This window comes from Macaca mulatta, chromosome 2, assembly GCF_049350105.2.
Source record: "Macaca mulatta isolate MMU2019108-1 chromosome 2, T2T-MMU8v2.0, whole genome shotgun sequence".
NCBI classification, from domain to species: domain Eukaryota; kingdom Metazoa; phylum Chordata; class Mammalia; order Primates; family Cercopithecidae; genus Macaca; species Macaca mulatta.
This window is the reverse complement of record NC_133407.1, coordinates 49487373-49508427: the sequence shown is the minus strand read 5'-3', so window position 1 is coordinate 49508427 and position 21055 is coordinate 49487373. Positions and strand designations below refer to the sequence as shown.

Here is a 21055-nt window from a genome sequence, read left to right as displayed (position 1 = left end):
AATACGGAGAGGTTTCTTTCCAGTGTGTAGTTAGATACGGAAAGCCCTTGATACAAGAGCATGTGAGCGTCAGCATTTTGCAGCCATCTGTTTCGCTCATGAAGAGATTAGCCCAGCTAAGGTGCAGATTCCCATGGTCTAGATATTCTGTGAGATGAAGTGTTGGTTGCCAAACACCCTTTGTCTAATACCCACCTCCCACTTCTGAACAACTACTGCTGAGTTGAATAAGGATGCCCTGGGTCCACTGTGACATTCTGATTCACCTTTCATTTTTCACTCCCTCGGTTTTTATGCACGTACATTGCCTTCTTTCAAAAGCATTGCAAAAAATAAGACATAAGTATGGTTTATGAGACAGTCTCAAACCGATTGATTTAATATAAAATTTCATAGCACATAAACAGCAATCCTCTTATATTCCCCTCCACATTACACAAAAACTATCATGCATTAGTGGACATTTTATCTATGCACCTAGCACCACTGTGCCCACCCACAGCATTGTCCCAACCCTCAGCAGAAAAGTCTCTCTTCTGACAGACATTTATGGAATTAGGAAAATATAACTTGTTTCCTGTGTCTCACATAAGGACTTAATTTCTCTATACATTGGTAATCTCTCCTCCTCCTTTTTTTGGCCATTTTTCTCTGCCTGGATCATCTATGAACATCATGTCTTCTCCTTCTCCTTATGCCACTTGGAGTATCATCTAAAACTGGCATAGCTAGATATTATATCATCTTTGGATAAATTCAATATTTTTAACATAGAGGTGATTATGATTTCGTCTTTTATGTTTTTAGTTTTAACAGGTTTTGAAACTAATAACAAATATGAAATTAAGAACAGCTTTGGACAGAGGGTTTACTTTGCAGCAGAAGATACTGATTGCTGTACCCGAAATTGCTGTGGGCCATCTAGACCTTTTACCCTGAGGATTATTGATAATATGGGTCGAGAAGTCATAACTCTGGAGAGACCACTAAGATGTAACAGCTGCTGTTGTCCCTGCTGCCTTCAGGAGGTCAGTGAGCAATTACCAGGGCATTTTGTAAAGTAGTTCAGCAAGAATTTCTACCCTGTCATTGAACCTTTCATCAAACATAGGCATTACGATTATTACATTTACATATATTATTTTGCCTTGTAGATAGAAATCCAAGCTCCTCCTGGTGTACCAGTAGGTTATGTTATTCAGACCTGGCACCCATGTCTACCAAAGTTTACAATTCAAAATGAGAAAAGAGAGGATGTACTAAAAATAAGTGGTCCATGTGTTGTGTGCAGCTGTTGTGGAGATGTTGATTTTGAGGTAAGAGATGTCATAATGTTTGTTAGATTTGCTTTCCTAATAGAAGAATGTAATTTTGCAGGATATTATAAATGCATTAAATAAGTATTGTGTGCCAATGTCTCAACAGCAAGATAATTTGCTCATATATTTAACTTTGGTCAGAATGATAGTTATCACTCTGATTAAAGGTCACTGTTGGTCATGATAAATGGAAAAAAGAGAAGCAGACCTATGTAGTCAAATAAAAATAAGCAAATCATCTAACACTTAAATGTGGTGGTTTCTGTGTGATGACACTGTATATTATCCATTTTAAACAGAATGTTAACCTTGTCATCTAAGTCTGATTGCCAAAGCATATGGATCCTTCTTAAATCTGAAATATCAGCTGCCAGTGCTCAAGGCCATGTTCAGAATGTCTGACATCTTTGAATTCCTACTAGAAACCCAATTATGCAAAGATAGTTTTGAGAAAATTAGTATAATATATACTACCCAATTATGCTTCTCTGTGTTCTCTGCTTTTCCCTATATTAAATTAGGTCACTGGAAGCTGCAACATATTAATATTTGTATATTTACTGTAATATATTGTAGAATTTCATTGCAGTAGTTCTTCAACAACAGATGGTCTACTTTTACATCCAAATTTTTTCATTGCAAATGTTTAAAAATCAGAAGGTTTTATGACTTAATCTTGATTTCTTGTTTCTCTTGGAAAATCAGAAAACTGGGTTAACTGGTCCCACCTTTCCACAGAAAGGGCAAAAATCTACTAAAGATGTGTGGGGCTGCCCCTTGTAATAATGACATGGGAACTCTATCACTGTCTCCACCCCTTACTGAGGTTTTTCAATATCCAGTGTCATTCCTTTACATGATCTGTCTGCCTTCTTTAATCATATGGTATTTGATTCCTCTGTCAGACCTCAGCTATGTAAAGATGAATCCTTTTCCCTCATTGACTTAATAATCTAATGACAGAGATTTGCAGTTCTAAGGAGGAGGTGATGTAGAAACTTTAAAAAGGCTCTTATAAAGGGATTGTATAGTGTGTGTATGTATATGTGTGCATAATATGCATGTATAAAATTTTATATAGGGGTATGCATAATAGCAGTTCTTCATGTAAGGGATGGAATCTCTATCCTACATCCAGAGAAGTGAAAAGTAATTTCTCATTCAAGGAACAATATTGACAGAAGTTTGGCTGGCATATATTTTACTTTTAGTAAATAAATGTAAACACTGGAAAAGCATTGTGTAATCCTTATATTTGATACTAAAGAATTTATGTTTCATGTAGCAGCCTTCCTTGATGGATACCTTGAAGCATCCATTCCATGTAATAAATTAACTTTTCTTCTATTTATCCAGAATGATGATATCAAGGTACTCTCATGGAAAGAATTGAGAAATAGTCACTTGAAGAATTTTCCGTAGGGTTGACAATGGAAACTGTGACACCTCAAAGCAGAAATTATTGGTATGAGGGACCACTAAGGAACAGGAAATCCACCAGGGTGCCACTGGGCATGGAAACTTGAAGTAATAAAAGAGATAAAATCCTGTTCCACAGCAGGGGCAGGAGTCATTCTAAAACAGAGAATAACTCAAGAGGCATTTTATCGGTGTACTATGTGGAACTAATTCATGGATTTGATGTCAACTGAGGATGAAAAAAATTTTGGAGATAAACTTGATGTGTTATTATTCTGATATTACATTGGCCAAGTTAAGAATCTTGGAGGAAAAACACTTGATTTGTGTCCTCTTGACCATTATGATAGTCTGCTTTTTAAAAAGTAAGGTATCAAATACTAATACACATCTAGGTCAGGGACCAGCAAAATGTAATCAATGGGCTCTAGTTGATTATATAAAATATATATGGGAAGTTAATGACTTGAATTACAGTCATGTTGGATTTTAGTTATGTAGAGGAAAAGAATGGAGAGTTTTCAGCAAACAGATAGTAATTGAATCTCTAAGAAGGTTATCTCAATGGTGAGTAAGAGAGAGCCTAGTAGACCTTTTATCCAATATAGATAATAAGAGAGTCTGTCTCCTTCAAGGACTCTTGGTAGGGGAAAAATATGGCCACACGAAACTGACATACCAAGTCACTTCTGTCTATGAGCTTGAATTCCTGCCACTGTTGTGTTTCAGGAATCTCAAAATACAGAAATTGATCCTGAGTGGTAATAAATTCTATATGGTCAACTACAGCCCACAGATTTTTTTTCCTGCCCTCTCAACTAGATTTTCATTAGTATTCAATAAATATGTTTTTAAAAAGCAGGCAATCATAATGGTCAAGAGTATAGACACTGGAGCCAGATACCCAGGTTTGAAACCCATCTTCATAACACTTACCTGTGTGACTTTCAACAAATTCTTTCACTTCTCTTTGCTTTAGTTTTTTTACATGAAAATTGGGTGTAATAACAGTAAATAAATAAATAATTAGCAAGTAAATAAAATAGCTTACCAGCAACTATTAATATACTCACGATACACTTATATTTCTTTGCTACATAACTAGATCCTATATACTGTCGTTATATTTCAGTATTTTGCATTTATATTTGCATTGTGAGATGAATCTATGGTTTTCTTTTTAGAATGATTTACCAATTAGTATTACGTTTATGGATTTAAAAGTTTAACATTATACAATACCAATTTATTATTTCCAAATGTTGAAATTTTATTACAGTAATTTTCTATTCCAAAATGTCTACAATTTAGCTAAAAATTATCTAGTCCTGATAATTTATTGGTTGAAGATCATTATTTGCATTTCTTATCCTTGCCATAAAAAAATGTATTCTCTACTTCTTTAAATTTCTTGCTGTAGTAATCAAAAAGGGCAAATGTTAATATCTTTGTATAGTGTTAGGTTTACAGTGGCTAGTAAGTTGTCAGCTGCATTTTTCATTTTTTTTAAATTTCAGAATTAAAAAATAAACCAGAGTTTTCATTACTAGCTTCAAATGCTTCAATGACAGCTATTAGCAGAAAAATACTAACACGTACAAGAAAGGATTTGTATTCATTTATTTTTCCACAGTAGTATTTCATTACACATAATCCCTAAAACTCAGCCGCTTGCAACAAGCGTTTATGCTCATGCTTAGGGGTGTGCAGGTCAACTGTATTTCAGTGGATGTATTTAAGTAGTGATTTGGGCTGCATGTTAACCTCAGTCTGCTCCAGGTATGTTTGTTCTGTGGCTGTAGCAGCAGCAGCTACCTGAGTCATGCTTTTCTAGTGGCTTGTCACTGAAGATCATAAGCCAGGCCAAAGCACTTAGCCCAGTTTAAGGACACTACTCATGTCATATCTGCTAACATCCATTGTTCAAACAAGTAACATGGCCAAGCCTAATTATGAAGGAACAGGAAGTATACTGGCCATACAGAAGGAGAGGGAATGAAATGAATATTTGATGAACAGTATTATGCTATCAGTTTCATATTAGATGTTTATTTCTGGTATTTTACAAACTCTCCACTTGTACTAAAATAAAGTGAGTCAAGTGTTTTTAGATTCCCCACATATATTTAGCTGAAAAGGACACTCCTCTGTTAAACACAACTATAGATGCGCCTAGTTTTGTGAATTTCAGCTACATTCAGTCCCCACCTGCCCTCCTAGAGGAGTTGCCTTAGTCTGAGCACAGTCCATTCAACCCTATATGATGGCCCTGGGCTTTCCTCAGGCAGAATTGTGAAATTAGAAAATTGCTACTTTGGAGCTCATTTGTTTATACACTCTTCGTCTTTTATTATTCACACCCCACTAGTTACCCACTGTTACTTCAGCCCTTGTCGTGAGGCATTTCATCAAGTTACTTACTGGTATTTGCCTTTACTCCAAACTGCTAATCTTTTCTAGGCGCTTAGCATTTCATGTTTGGTAACTCACAGTGGGTGGTAATAAGCCTTTTCATCATATTTAACCTTTCGGTCTGTGTAAACTGTGCTTCTCCTAAAGCAGAAGTCTAATAGGAATTTTGTTCATTACCTTCCTGATGGCTTCTAGAAATGTCATCACATAAACATTTCATATTTATATCTTTTTTTGCCTAAATTTTATTTTGGGTCAATTCAAATAATTTATTAATGTCTATTAATATGAAATAGAAATTGTTAAATATTTCAGAAAAACTACTTTCATATAATTTATCTATATAATGAAACAGTTTTTTTCATATATCTATAAATAGATACCGGAGCCTCTAGTTATCCAATGAGGGTTACATGTTCATGGTTACATATGGTACATAATTTTAATACCATATTTGTTTCATCTTCAAATTTGAAAGTACTTTTGCTATAAGTTTCCTAAAAATATGTAATACTTTTTTTTCAATTTAGATTAAATCTCTTGATGAACAGTGTGTGGTTGGCAAAATTTCCAAGCACTGGACTGGAATTTTGAGAGAGGCATTTACAGATGCTGATAACTTTGGAATCCAGTTCCCTTTAGACCTTGATGTTAAAATGAAAGCTGTAATGATTGGTGCCTGTTTCCTCATTGTAAGTCTGTTCTTATTAATCTTGATTATAGATGTTTTCTCTATATGCTTTCTACTAATCATTCTGAAATGATTCAGTAAAGTGTATAATTCAAAATGACTTTTTAAAATTTATAGATTTTTAAATCAGGATTCCCATTTAATCCTAGCTCTGAAATTCTATTTGATCCTGACACTCTGGGGTGACTAGTTTCTGTCTGAAGAGTCTATGAATATTCACATGGCAAGAGAGGGACTAAGGAGGCGTACTGAGGAGAGATTTTAGTCTCCCCTTAAATCAGCCATCTCCTACATGCTTTGAAGAAATTGAAAGCGGGCATATGTGGAAAAAATTTAGTGAAACAAGGAAACTTGACCATGACTCATAGTAATTAAATTAAACCATCTAATATGGGAGTATGAACTACAGTAAGAGTGTGCATTCACTCAAGTGTGTAGACCTAACTACCGAATTACAGGAGATAATCGGATATACCAGTGATTCTGAAATTGTCTTCACATTAGAATCACTTAGGGACCTTTAAAAACTGTAAGTACTAGTCCATACCTCAGTTCAACTGAGTCAAACTTCGAAGTTCATATAGTGCTCCAGGTGGTTCCAATATGCAGCCACAGATGAGAATTATGGGGATAGAGAAAAAGTCACATTTAGAGAAAATGACCGGAAGATTAATTAAATTCATACAGGTATCAATACATGAATAGAATTATAAAATTTATTATTAAAATGGAAAGCTAAAGGTAGAACTTATATAACTATAGAGCTTTTCTGTGTTTATTACATTTAATTTTTTTAACAGATATGTTACTGTGTTTCACTAGATCCCTTAGTATTTCTGCATCTGATCATTGATCTCTGTTTTGTTGCTGAAAATTCATTTGTATATTTTTGTTTTTATCTAGGATTTCATGTTTTTTGAAAGCACTGGCAGCCAGGAACAAAAATCAGGAGTGTGGTAGTGGATTAGTGAAAGTCTCCTCAGGAAATCTGAAGTCCGTAAATTGATTGAGACTATCTAAACTCATACCTGTGTGAATTAAGCTGTAATGCCTGTAGCTCTGGTTGTATACTTTTGCTTTTCAAATTATAGTTTATCTTCTGTATAACTGATTTATAAAGGTTTTTGTACATTTTTTAATACTCATTGTGAATTTGAGAAAAAGGGCATCTGAGTTTTTGCATTTATTAATGAAACTTCCTATAAAAAACTGCTTTGAATTATGATCTCTGATCCACTGTCCATTTTACTACCGAATATTAACTAAGGCCTTATTAATTTTTATATAAATTATATTTTAAATCTAGTTACAATTTATTTCATGCATAATAGCTAATGTTATTTTGCAAATGCCATATATTCAAAAAAGTTCAAAGATAATTTTCTTTACTGTTATGTTCAAATAATATTCAATATGTATATTATCTTTAAAAAGTTAAATGTATTTTTTTAATCTTCAAGAAATCATGCTACACTTAACTTCTCCTAGAAGCTAAGCTGTACCATAAATGATACATTCATGTTCACAAGATATTAAATTACCAGTTTTTAAATTATTGTTAAATAAAGAACAAAATAAAGAACAAAATGATTCTTGTCCAAAGAAAGGCACATTTTAAACACTCCTTCACTCTAAAACTCGTACTATTATAAATTTTGAAAGTTAATATTTATATATGAAATGTATAGCTTTTATACTCTATCCTTTCTAGAAAATGGTAATTTTCAGATGTTAATTAAATATAATATTATATATATATATTCACAGAAAATAAACCTAAATAATGATCTATTAGATTCAAATATTTGAAATAAAAACTTGATTTTTTTGTATATTTGACTTTTGTTTTTAAACAAAATGTGTTCAGATGGTATTTTGAACACTCATTCAGTTAAATGATGGTACATTTGAAGCAGGATATTTCCCTGACCCCTTCCTGGGACTCGAGAAGGGGTGTCTTGTTTACTCAGCCTGCCACTCTCAACTCCTCCTGGGAGGGAGTGCGCAGGCAAACAAGGCAGGAACTGGAGTGCACAAGCACTGGAACTGGCTGACCGCTTTGGCACGGGCAAGAGCAAACTCCGTGCACGCCCTGTGGTAGCAACCAGGTGTGGTTGCCTGCGATTCCTGAAGCCCCAGAAGGTGTGTTACGGTGCTCTTTTACCTCTGCAGTCTGTGGACAGCTTAAGTGTTAACAGCTCCGTGAGCCCTTTGTCTTGTCACGTGGGACAGCTGCCCTCCACCAGCAAGGGCAAAGGGCGAGTGTTAGTGCCTTTTATATCTGCACTCATGGCTCCCAGGCTCTTGTCCGGCGTCCAGGAAAAATGTGGTCACAAAAACAACTGAAGGATGGTAAATGCGGGGATTTTATTGCTGAGGAAAGTGACTCTCAGTGGAAAAGGGAGCTGAAAAGGGGACAGTGGGGTAGGTGATCTTCCCCTGAAGTCTAGCCATCTCCAGCTGGATTCTTCTCTGAAGTTACACTGTCAAGCTATCCCTCTGAAGTCAAGCTGCTTCTCTCCAATGTCCAGCCATAGTCTCCACTCCTCTCTGACTGAGTCTGGGGTCTTTGTAGGCACAGGATTGCGGGCAGGGAGAGCCATGGGCAGTTTAGGAAAAGGCAACATTCAAGGAGAAAAACATGGATATAAATTCTCACTTTGGGCCAGGGTTTCAGGCATTTCAGCTTGGAGGTAGAGTTTTCACTGGGGACTCACCCTTTTCTGCCTAGAATTTCTCTGCCTCCTGTCCCCATCATGTTTAACTGCCTTTTCCTTTCAAATCTCCTTTAAAAAGGAGCAAGTACATGACACTTTGTAGTAAAATCTGTACCAGAGTTGGAAACTAGGTTTTCCACCTGTCAGAAGCTGGTAAGAATTTAGTAATCTCTTTTGTAATGAAGATTGAGTTGAAAGATGACATGAACAACCCACAATATTCCTCACGCAATGGAAAAGTGTGCTTAAGCAATAAGGGCATGTGGAAGAGTCTCTCTTTCATAGTCAGCACAATTCTTATAACAGCAGCTCTCCTCATGGTGTTAGTGCCCTAGACCTCAATAGCTCCAAATGGCAAGTGGTGAGAACATTAGTATGCAGGAGATCTTCAAGAAAAGCCAAGTCTAGATGATTTCCCACAAGCCTAAACAAATCGCCAGATGCCACATTCCAGTGATGAAGTGTACCCATGGAACTCACTCAGAGCGTGTGCTTGGTAGAGATAGCATGTCAAGAAAAGTGGAGGTACTTGCATAGCTGAATCCCAATGGCATTGTTACGCCAGTTACAGAAGAGAGTGGAAATAGGATTTCCAAACTGGCCCTAATGTGTCAAAACTGACCCAAAATAAGGCTTAGAGTACTGACATTATCTCTGTGACAGCTACATCTTACTTTCATTATTTGTCTCTCTCTAAACAGGATTCTGAATCTTTGGTTAAGTAAAATAAAGCTAAACTGATCTAAACATTTTTTTTCTTCAACTCTGCAAAGAAGATCTGAGCAAAACCCCACATATTTTCTGCAGAACCTATACTAGACAAATATCTTATCATTGCATAATTACATAGAGAAAAATAATCACACATGAAAAAATCGATATATAATTAAGAAAATACCAGGAATTGTTTTTCAAAGTTTAACTGTAATCTTAATGAGATTTGAGGAAATGTTGCATATTTTTTTATTTCTGCTATGTGAGTTATAACAGTGAATGGAAAGTCACTGCGTGTGCCTGACTAGGGAAAATGTTGAGGAGGAAAAGCTGCAATGGATAAGCATGGAGCTGTATTTTTGGTCTTGGGAAGAAAGTTCTAGGTAGGTGGTCAGTGAGGAATGGGGAGAATGGGGAGGGAGGAGGAAGACAAGATTTAAGGGATGTCAGTACCTCTCCTATGTACCTCTTGGGGGAGGGTTGAAGAGTGAGGGGCGTGTAAGTGAAAGCAGAGACAAGGCTGGGAGAGGAAAAAACAAAAAGCACCAGCCACAGGCAATTAAGTTGCCAGAAAATCGGTGTCTGGGCTCCCAGCATCAAGTTAGCTAGCTACTCTAGGCATAAGTACTAAAGCTTTAACTGCATTTGGGCTAAAAGAGCGACTGTAACTTTAGGGTAACTAGAAAAGACTCTGTAGAGAATCCCTGCCATCAGTAAGAATGGAATGATTTAAAATGTCTCTGGGCACAATGAAGTGCTCCGAGTGCTTAAAGTGCCAGATAAGTGTACAGGGTTTCCCTCCATATGCTGCCTCTCTCCTTTCCTGTCCCTAGCCCAGCATACACTGCCTGAGTTTCCTAGGACCACGTTCCTGCACCTGGCACTGTCTCTTCAAGCTCTGTGCTCCTCCTTATGCCTTCATTTCCCTCAATAGTCAATAGTATCGTTGTCAATTGATTATGTTATCTACCTTATAAGGTCAGTGTGAAGATTCAGTATTTTAATGCAGGTTCAGAGACCTGAGCAGGTTCCTGCAGTAGAACCAGTGTAAAAAATGAAAAGGGCTATGTGTTGATAAAAATCAATGGGTTTCGAAACACCGGGAAGTGTCTCAAAGCCAATGAGGAAGATTTGGGCTAAATTAAATTTCTGTGTTATGATTTGAATAGCAAATAAAATTCATTTAAACCCTAGGAAGAATACTATCTCCTCAAAAAAAAAAAAAAAAAAAAGATGTCTATGCAAGATGCCAAGCTAGGGAATGATGTTCATCTCACAGAAGTGTAGATTAAAGGAAATTAAGGCATGGGGAGAACACAGTCTCTGGCTTCTGCGTTAGAGTCCTTTTTTTTTTTTTTTCTTAGCCTTATAGTGTCAAAATGTGGCAAGCCATTTTAAGAGAGGGACAGAAGCTGGGCTCAGTGACTCTTTCCTGTAACCCAGCACTCTGGGAGGCCAAGACAGGTGGATCACCTGAGGTCAGAGGTCAGGAGTTCAAGACCAGCCTGGCCAAAATGGTGAAACCCCGTCTCTATTAAAAATACAAAAATGAGCTGGGAATGGTGGCGGGCGCCTGTAATCCCAGCTACTGGGGAGGATGAGGCAGGAGAATTGGTTGAACCTGGGAGGCAGAGGTTGCAATGAGCCGAGATCACGCCATTGCACTCCAGCCTAGGTGACAAGAGTGAAACTGCTTCTCAAGAAAATAAAAGAGAGAGAGAGGAACAATAATCTGGGTCCCAGAAACCAGATGAAACAACTGACAATACAGGGTTTGAACTCATGATTTACAAACTGAGAGGGCCATAGAATGATAAGCAATAAGTACAGCTGGTCACAGAGCTCTGCACTTAACAACCCCCGACACATAGACACACACATCAAGCATTCAAGTTAACGTTAATCTACTGTTAATGTTTATACGGTAGGAAATATCAGATTTATGCCAAAATGCAGATTATAAATTTACCCACATTGAATTCTGACTAGATTTGCAAAATTGATCTGCTTGCCTACTAAGGACAATTTGTTTCTACCTGTGGATTCTGGGAGTTTTCCATCATTAACACATTGAGGTTATTCTGTCTGGCAGTGATAGGGAACAAACATTGACCTATTTATTTCAGCAAAGGAGTTAGTTGCTAGGTAAAATTTCAGCTTTAATCAGACATTGCCAATAGACTGCAACCACCTGGAAATATCTTAGAGAAATTCTCAGTTATATTGACTTTACAGAGTTAATTAGATCTTAGTTTACTACCCGGTTCGCTCGGGCTTCTATACCAAAACACCTTAGACAGGGACAGTGTAATTATAAATGACTAAAATTTGTTAATTATAGTTCATGAAGCTGAGAAGTCCAAGATCAAGTCACCAACAGATTCTGGTGTGTAGTGAGGGCTGCTCTCTGCTTCCAAGATGGCACTTTGTTGCTGCATTCTCACATGGTGGAAGGCAGAAGGTCAACAGGGACCCAACCGAGCCCTTTTAAAATGTCACCGATCCAATTCGTGAGAATGGTGCCCTCATGACTTAATCACATCCTAAAGACCTCATATCTGAATACTGTCAAAATGGGTCTTAGTTTCCAACAAATGAATTTGGGGGGACACATGCCTTTAAACCATGGCACCTACTAAGCACATTTCTGCTCAATCATACTGTCTGAATTCTCTCCCCATTATTGCAAGTCACAAGCAGAAGATAATTTACTCACAAAAGTCTTTTTTTTTTTGCAAATCTATTTTGGTTTTTATGAATAAGATAGATTCGCTCAAATAATTCACATAAATGTATTTGTAAACTTTATAATTGAGGAAATGAATATAAAAAATGTAAAGCTGATTGATTTAGGGGCACTGAAACTGCTCATCAACTATTTAACAAGTACATACAGAGCTTCTACACTGGGCCAAGAGTTATGCTAGGTACGATGTCTCAATAAGCAACAAAAATTATTTTCTACAAGGTGCTTAAGGTCAATTATACCTATGGAATGTGTGATTATAGGATTCAGAGTACTATGGAGAGAGTTAGTAGGGACACTGAACTCAGTTTTAATGGTCAGGAAATTAGGGGAAGTAACTTTTAAACTAAGAAAGCTTGCTGGACAAAAGGGAAGTGAGAAGATTATTTCAGGGAAAGGAAAGAACATAAACAGAAGTCACCTCAGGGGTCTGAAATGTGGTTAGGCCACTGGTTTTGTGTTCCTTCATGAGTGAAAGACATGCAGGGGGTGGGACATCTAAAGAGTGGCTACATCATACAGTGCCCTAGTCACATTAAGAAGTTCAGGTTGGGGCCAGACGTGGTGGTTGACACCTGTAATCCCACCACTTTGAGAGGCTGAGGTGGGAAAGATCAAGTGTCCTTTCCTCCTCATAGCTCTCTCTCTCAGTCTCTAGGAATCCTGGTGGCGGACTTCTCTAAAGCTCCTCCCCCCCCCCCCCCAAGCAGCATGGCTTACCTGATTATTCTCTAGGAACTAGTCTAGCCTTTTCAGATGGAAAAGTTACTTTGTCTACACAGAAATTTTCTCATGGTGATTTGGTATCTCCCTCATCACCAAAAACTTGTATACATGGTAGATGGCCTAAAATTGTTGAATTATCTATCTTTCAAATTTACAGTGTGAGCTGATAATACATTTCAGGTCCTGAAAGCTATCAAAATAACCAAAGTTCATTTATCTGAGGAGATTGGTATTAGTAATTAGTTGTGTAAGTAAAAAAGTCAATAAAAGATGAAGAAGCATATCTGTAAAAAAGATGAATATACTTAAAATAAATTAAGGGTAAATTTTATTATTTTGTTATTATCATTTATTTATTTATCAGTCTTTTAAGTAGGGGCAAGGGCCAAGTGTGGGTCTACTATTCTGCATTGTCTTTCTTGTATAAAAATACACAGTTTATTTTTGTTTCAATAGAGTCCGAATTCTAAGACACTTTCAAAGGTATCTTAGTGTAAAACAATAAATTTTTACTATGATTTACATAGAAACAATCTTTTATGTTAATATTTAATCAAAGCAAGTAAAAATATTTCCTTTCTGTAACTACAATAATCTTTCGTATAAACTGATTTACAAATAAATACAAATCACCTTTATTTGGTGTAGAACTTTTGAGAGAGTAGATGTACCCTAGAACTAGAGAATCAATAGGGACTCTCTTGATGTAATTGTCAAGCGCATTCAGCATAATTTGAGCTAATAATTAGGTCTTACCGACAGAATAGGAAATGTCAATCCAAGGAGTTGGGTAAATTAAGATCAGTTAAGAGAGTGTCTATATTTTACTTTCTTTAGTAATTATTTTCTGACAAGGAAAACAATAGTCACCATCAATCCAGTAGCTAAAATAATATGACACTTTTTTGATATGATTCATGGCTCCCTCAAGAACTTATCTGCTCCAAAAAGTAAAGGAGAAAGCAGGAAAGAAGAAAGGGAGGGATTAGATGAAAAGGAAAGAAGAAAGAAAAGGGGTTTTTGTTTGTTTGTTGCAGTAGAAGTCAACTAAAAAATATAGAAGAAATGATGAAGGTAGGAAAAGACCATTTGACAGTCATCATCACAATAATTTTATTCCAGCAAGGAAACATCAGTGGCTGCTAAAATTAGTGATGATCCTTTAAGGAAAAGCAGTATGCAGTACTTACATTGTCTCAAAGTAGCTTCTTATAAGATACTTATTTATTTCAAAAGAATAAAATAGTAAGTAACTTTACATTTACTGCATGATACAATTCAGCTGAGCTGCCTGCCATGACATGGAAAAGATCTCCATTCCTCCAGTTTCCAAAAACAAGTTTTTTTTGGCACTCATCTGAACTTTCACCTGCAGTGCATTTAATTCTGTATTTTTCTACCATAGGTCTCTTCATGTTGATGTAAATCTTCTCTAAGATGATCAACATTTTCTTAGAGAAAATACATACCATGCTCCTCACTTCCTTTTGTGGACTCACCAGTCATTGACACCCATATCTCTTCAGTCTTGTCTTAGTCGGCACAGGCTGCTACAACAAAATATCATAAGCTGTCCTAAACAGGAGATGCTTGATTCTCACAGTTCTGGAGCCTGGGAAGTTCAAAATCAAAGTACCAGCAGACCTGGTTTCTGGTGAGGGACCTCTTTCTGTCTTGGAGACAGCCAGCTTCTTATTGTGTTCTCATATGGCAGAGTCCAAGCTCTGTTTTCTCTTCTTCCTGTTATAAGGACACTCATCCCATCATGAGACCCCCACCTTTATAAACCTAATTAACTTCCAGAGGCCTTGACTCCAAATATCATCACATTAGGGGTGAGAGTTTCAACATATGAATTTGGCAGGAGAGGTACACAAACATTTAGTTCATAACATTCCAGCCCTGGCCCCCATCATTCATGTCTTTCTTGCATGTAAAATGTATTAATTCTATCCCAATAGTACCAAAATCCATAACTCATTCTATCATCAACTCTGAACTTCAAAGTCTCACTTAAGAAACATCTAAATCAGATATGAATGAGACTCAAGGTACAAATTCATCCTGAGGCAAAATTTCTTTCCAGCTGTGAGCCTGTGAAACCAGATAAGTTATGTACTTGCAAATTATAATAGTGGGACAGGCATAGAATGGACTTTCCCATTACAAAATGGAGAAGTTGGGAGGAAGAGAGGAGTAACATATCCAAATCAAGTTCAAAACCTAGCAAACAAATGCCATTAGATCTTGAGGCTCAAGAATAATTCTTTTTAGTTTGATGCTCTGTCTTCGAGACCCATGTCCTGCAAGGCTCTTTCGGGTGGGGGTTGTGCCCTCAAAGCTCTGCAATGTGAGAGTCACATCCACTCCCAAGGCTCAGCTGAGTGGAATTCTCATTCTCCAGGCTCCAGGCTGCCATTGTCTAGCCTGCTGAAACCAAGGCAATGGCTCTCTCCCCCACTGAAAACCAAGGAGGCAGACCTGATGACCTCCGAATTGCCTTCAGGATTACTGCTTTTTCTTATCTTGAAGAGTAGTACACATCTGCAGCCAAATAGCTTGATGTTCTGGTACTGTGGCCTGTAAGAAGTCCTGTAGCTTTCTTTCTATTGATACTGTTTCCATTGTCTTTAGCTCTGTCAATCTGAAATAATCAAAAGAATCAGAATTCAGTCTTTTTTTTTTTTTTTTTTTTTTTTTTTGAGACGGAGTCTCGCTCTGTCACCCAGGCTGGAGTACAGTGGCCGGATCTCAGCTCACTGCAAGCTCCGCCTCCCAGGTTCACGCCATTCTCCTGCCTCAGCCTCCCGAGTAGCTGGGACTACAGGCGCCCGCCACCTCGCCCGGCTAATTTTTTTGTATTTTTTAGTAGAGACGGGGTTTCACTGTGCTAGCCAGGATGGTCTCGATCTCCTGACCTCGTGATCCGCCCGTCTCGGCCTCCCAAAGTGCTGGGATTACAGGCGTGAGCCACCGCGCCCAGCCCAGAATTCAGTCTTAAAGAATTTATTCTAGCAAAAAGTTTGTTACGATCATTAGAGAAACAATGGCTCCTGAAAATGAAGTACGTTACAGTGCAGTCGCAGACTAGAAAATGAGTCAATGAATATACCTGATGCAAATCTCATGCAGTTTTTTTTAATTATTTTTAATAATCAACTAATCTATGTTAACTGAGACTCCTTGTTCTCCAGCTACTCAATCCACAGGTGGCCTGTGGCTCCTGGTAAACAGAAAGGATAGCAATGTAATTGAAGGCTGATGCTACTCCTCTTATTGTAGGCCAACTTACAAACGTCACCAGGAAATAAACTCTCATCATTCTCATTGACTAGACAATGAAAGGACAATGGACCTTGTAAAGTGGGAACAAGGAAATGGAACAATTAAAAAAAAAATGATTGGTTAACATTAGGTTACTTCAGGTTACTTTTTTGTAAGGGTTAAAGCAGAGCAACTTCCTTATTATGCTGACTCAATCAGATTGAAATTTCCTGTTTTCAGGAAAAAAAAAATGGTCTGCTTGGGATCTATCTGCTTCCTTAAAGTTGCAGTATGATTACGTGACATTTGGCATGAGTGACTCTGCTGTGGTTTAATCTGGTTTGTTGGAGTCTAGTGCGTGAGCTCACTCCAAATCAATGACCGCCCACAGTTTTTGTTTACACACACACACACACACACACACACATACACACACACACACACGGTATATATTCACTTTTTTTTCCCCCTGTTGGTTCTCTTTCTCTGGAGAACCTTGAATAATATACCAACTTTCCTCTATAATCAACTTCAGTGAATATTTCTGTACATGTATCCTTTTGCTCATGTCAAAAAAAAGCATTTATCATTATCCTTATGAGTAAAATTGCTGCTTCTAAGGGTCTAAACATCATTATGAAATATTGTAATATTGCTCTCCAAATAAATAATACCAATTTATTGTCTGAACACCAGTGTATGACCATCACTACAGCTTTACATCTCCCATCAGATCTGGTATTGTTGGGTTATGTTTTGTTTTTGGTGAATTTCCAATATTTTTAACTGGGAATCTCATTCTTGTTTTCATCTGCATGAAATGGTGAGGTTGAGTATGTTTTCATTTGTTAATTAGACGTTCATGTTTCCTCTAATGTGAATCATCTTTTTGCATACTTTAATAATTTTTGTATTTGTTTGCTGTCAACTTTCTTATTAATTTGTAGGAGTTTCTTTTTATGCAACCAAATCTTTTATAAGTTTGTATGCATTGTAAATATCTTCTCTCAGGATATGGCTTTCAATTCACTTTATTTGTGAAATAATATTTTTGTTGTATAGAGAAATTTTAAATCATCATATTTATCAATTTTTTCAAGGTTTGTATTTTTTTCTTTTGTTTTGCAGGTTTATTTTTCATACACAAGTCATTATTGCACTTGGAACTTTTTAAATGTATGTTATGAGTAGATATCCAATTTTATTGTATATAAATAGCTAATCACTCCAATAACAGCAAAGAGTTCATCTTTTCTACTGATTTGTAATGCTACTTTTGCCAGCTATTAACTTTTCATGGATTTGTAGATCTGTTTTCAAGCTTCCTCTCCTATTCTATTGTTCAATATTTTTGTATAAACAATTCCCTTCAAACATTCCTGACAACGTATTTCCTCTTGAATATTATTCTGGTCCGGTCTCTTTAAACAGCTGCATTTTATTGATGGAACATAAAACAGGCAAAGGGAAGGAGCAAGATACAAAGTTCATTTAATATCCTGAAAAAATAGATCAGCCTTTAATATTTTAACAGCTATATATTATTTATTTAGTGATCTTGGTTTTGTTTGTAAACAAGCTAGTTATATTGTAGTAAAGAAGAAATGTGGGAGGAAAAATAAGACTTTAAAGATGTATCTAATCTTGTAATTAACATACATTCCTACTCAACATTTTTAATTTAATGTAAAATATTTTAGGATATACTATGCATGTTTTTAAATCATTTGATTTTAAAGCTTTTTAATAGAAAAAAAAGATACAAAGCTGAAGTTGTAAGGGTAAGGGTTAAGTATTGAAGTTTTGTGGGCCTAACAAATGACTAGTTTATATAATTTGTAGAATACTTTCTTATTTTACCTACTTAGCTAATACAAGTGGTGCCTAAATAAGTAATGTTTTATAGAATGAACTGATGCAGGTGGGAGAGTCACTGTCATACGAAACTGTCAGAGGCATTTGAACCAGAGCAACTCTATTTTGAATAGAGGCTGGATAAATTAAGTCTGAGACCTACAGGGCTGCATTCCCAGGAGGTTAGACATTCTTAGTCAAAGGAAGACACAGGAGGTATCTCAAGATACAAGTCACAAAGACCTTGATGATAAAACAGGTTGCCATAAAGAAGCCAGACAAAACCCACCAAAACCAAGATGTCAAGGAAAGTGATCTCTGGCCTTCCTCACTGCTCATTATATGCTAATTATAATGCATTAGCAAACTAAAAGACACTCCCACCAGCACCATGACAGTTTACAAATGCCGTGGCAATATCTGGAAGTTACCCCACATGATATAAAAAGGGAAGGAACTCTCAGTTCTGGGAATTACCCGCTTCTTTCCCAGGAAACTCATGAATAATCCACCCCTTGTTTAGATATAATTGATAAATAACTATAAGAATATTAAGTCAAGTAGCCCATGCCACTGCTCTGTCTATGGAGTATCCATTGTTTTATTCCTTTAGTTTCTTAATAAACTTGCTTTCACTTTAGTCTATGGGCTTGCCTCTAATTCTTTCTTGAGTGAGGTCCAAGAACTCTTCTCTTGTGGTCTAGATCAGGACCCCTTTCCAGTAACAAAACTAGGGATCAACTTAACCTACAAGTAAATTAAAATATGCTTAATTAAACTGAGTAAATATTAAATATGCTATCAAAGAGAATATAGTCAGAGAGACAAAAAACAAGGAGGGAAAGGAAGCAGAATCAAGACTGTTTGCATTCGGCCGGGCTCGGTGACTCACGCCTGTAATCGCAACAGTTTGGGAGGTCGAGGCGGTGCGGATCACGAGGTCAGGAGATCGAGACCATCCTGGATAACACGGTGAAACCCCATCTCTACTAAAAATACAAAAAAAAATTAGCCGGGTGTGGTGGCGGGAGCCTGTAGTCCCAGCTACTATGGAGGCTGAGGCAGGAGAATGGCGTGAACCCAGAAGGTGGAGCTTGCAATGAGCCAAGATGGCGCCACTGTGCTCCAGCCTGGGAGACAGAGCGAGACTCAGTCTTGAGCCCACAACAGTGTAGTGAGGTAAAAATGTAGTGGGTGTCTAGCCAAGCTGGGCTTAAGTCTCAGTTACAGCTGAGTCTGCACGAGCCCCTGCACTCCCGCAGACTCTGCAAATGAGTCACCAACCACACACTGCTGATGTTATAATAAGGAAAATCCATGTGCACTGAATTCAAGCGTATTTACAGTTGTAGCCACCGGTGGACTTACTGGTGCCCCACTAAAGAAAGGTCTTAGGAGAAATTTGTTTCACAAATGAAGGCTGAGAAAGTAAAAAAAGAATTTGAGATATGTAAAGCATCTTGACTTGTATACTCACTAAAGTTTCTAAGTATCTCAGGCCTTTTGTTCTCTCTGCTGAGTCACATCAGAATCAGTATAGTTCCATGTAGTCTAGCCTGTTCCACCAGATTGAAATCCGTTCACTTGGGAATGGTGGGAATTTATTTTCTAGTCACTTTTGTCAATTGCCCTGCAATAAAAGGAGTCCTTCAATTACATCTATCCTTTCTGTTTACCAGGTGCTGCAGGCCACCTATGGGTTGGGTAGTTGGAGAACAGGGAATCTCAGTTAACAAAGCTTAGTAGACTATTAAAAAAGAAAAAAGAAAAAAAAAATCTGCCTGAGATTTGCATCAACTGTATTTATTGAATCATTTTCTGATCTGTGACTCAAATGGAAAATGTATACCCTGGGGATTTGAATTATTATCAGGCAACTCCTACAGATTTCTATTTGTTTTCTTGTTCGCCATAACTCATAGCAGATTACATTCTGACTTTAAGGAGAATGATGTGAAGTTCTCACAGAGAAACTCCTCACATGGGTAGGGGTGAGAAGGGAACAAAGTAATCCCATGCCAGTAAAAAAATAAAGGAGATATATCCCATCATGAACTTGTATGTCTCTGTGAGCTTTGTTTTAGGACTCATATTGACTAGGACTAAACCTATTAACCAAGACTCATGACTCAACTGCCTGCTTGGGCCAGACAAGTAAGATAAATGCATAGTACTACAGGTATAAGACATCCAGGAATGAGGGAAGGTAGGTGCGTTTGTCTGTTTTACATTGCTATAAAGAAATATCTGAGACTGGGTATTTATAAAGAAAAGAGATTTATTTGGCTCATAGTTCTTCAGGCTATACTAACATGGCACCAGTATCTGCTCAGCTTCTGGTGAGGCCTCTGGAAATTTCTACTCATGGTGGAAGGCAGAGAGGGAGTAGGTATGTCACATGGTAGGAGAGGGAGTAAGAGAGAGAGAGGAGAAGGTGGCATAAAAAACAACCAGCTTTCATGTGAATTAATAGAGTGAGAACTCATTCATTACCACGAGGATAGCACAAAGCCATTCAAGACAGTTCTGCCTTCATGATCCAAACACCCTGCACTGGGTCCACGTCTAATACTGAAGGTCACATTTTAATATAAGATTGAGAGAAGACATACTTCCAAACCGTATCAGTAGAGAACCAAAACTGCAGCCCAGCTAATGTCTCTCAAATTAAAAACACACAAGCAGGCTACTTTGCTGGCCAAATTCTCAAATGTAGTCTGGCCTAACTAGTCCTAAATGTCTCCATTTGTACCCACCTACCAGTAGTTTTGTCATATCCATAAAATGCTCCTCAGAAGAGAATGGTTCATGAATAAAATTTAAGTCTTTAAAATGATTTATTATAAACATCAGCATTTTCTCATGATTGAAAGTGGAGACTGTGGAAATGTCCCATTAGAATTAGTATCTCAGCTCTGCCGCATTTGAGCTCTGTGCTTCAGTTTCCTCTGAGCAGTTCTGTGTTTTGGGCAAGTCACATAACTTTTCTATGTCTTAATGTTCCCATCTGTAAAATAGGCCTGTTAACAGGGGGAACCAACTAGTCCGCAGAGGCCATACTTCTAAATAGTTTCAATACAGTTCAAAGGGTTGTTTTAAGAATTTTATGAGTTTTGATATGAAAACTCCTTTGAGGCATGTCTGGCATATTGATAGCAAGCAGCACAATGACATTATCTATTATTATGTTACT

The 21055-nt window shown here is 37.2% G+C and overlaps 1 protein-coding gene and 1 long non-coding RNA gene across 6 annotated transcripts in view; one reads left to right on the top strand and one right to left on the bottom strand.

Annotated features, from left to right (window-relative positions):
• Window positions 1-7447, top strand: part of PLSCR1 (phospholipid scramblase 1) — a 28615-nt gene extending 21168 nt beyond the window's left edge. For 4 of the 5 annotated variants that reach the window (XM_015131915.3, XM_077990826.1, XM_015131914.3 and 1 more), the window contains 4 exons: window positions 808-1028; window positions 1155-1316; window positions 5681-5842; window positions 6745-7447. In XM_015131915.3, the coding sequence (XP_014987401.1) occupies window positions 808-1028; window positions 1155-1316; window positions 5681-5842; window positions 6745-6801 (602 nt within the window). In that variant the 3' untranslated portion in view covers window positions 6802-7447. 5 annotated transcript variants of the gene reach the window in all.
• Window positions 7448-13832: 6385 nt separating this feature from the next.
• On the bottom strand, window positions 13833-20617 carry LOC144339508 (uncharacterized). Its single transcript, XR_013414519.1, has 2 exons — window positions 19340-20617; window positions 13833-15388 (listed from the first exon to the last, which is right to left on the bottom strand). It is a non-coding gene; the product is annotated as an uncharacterized LOC144339508 (long non-coding RNA).
• Between the last annotated feature and the right edge of the window lie 438 nt (window positions 20618-21055).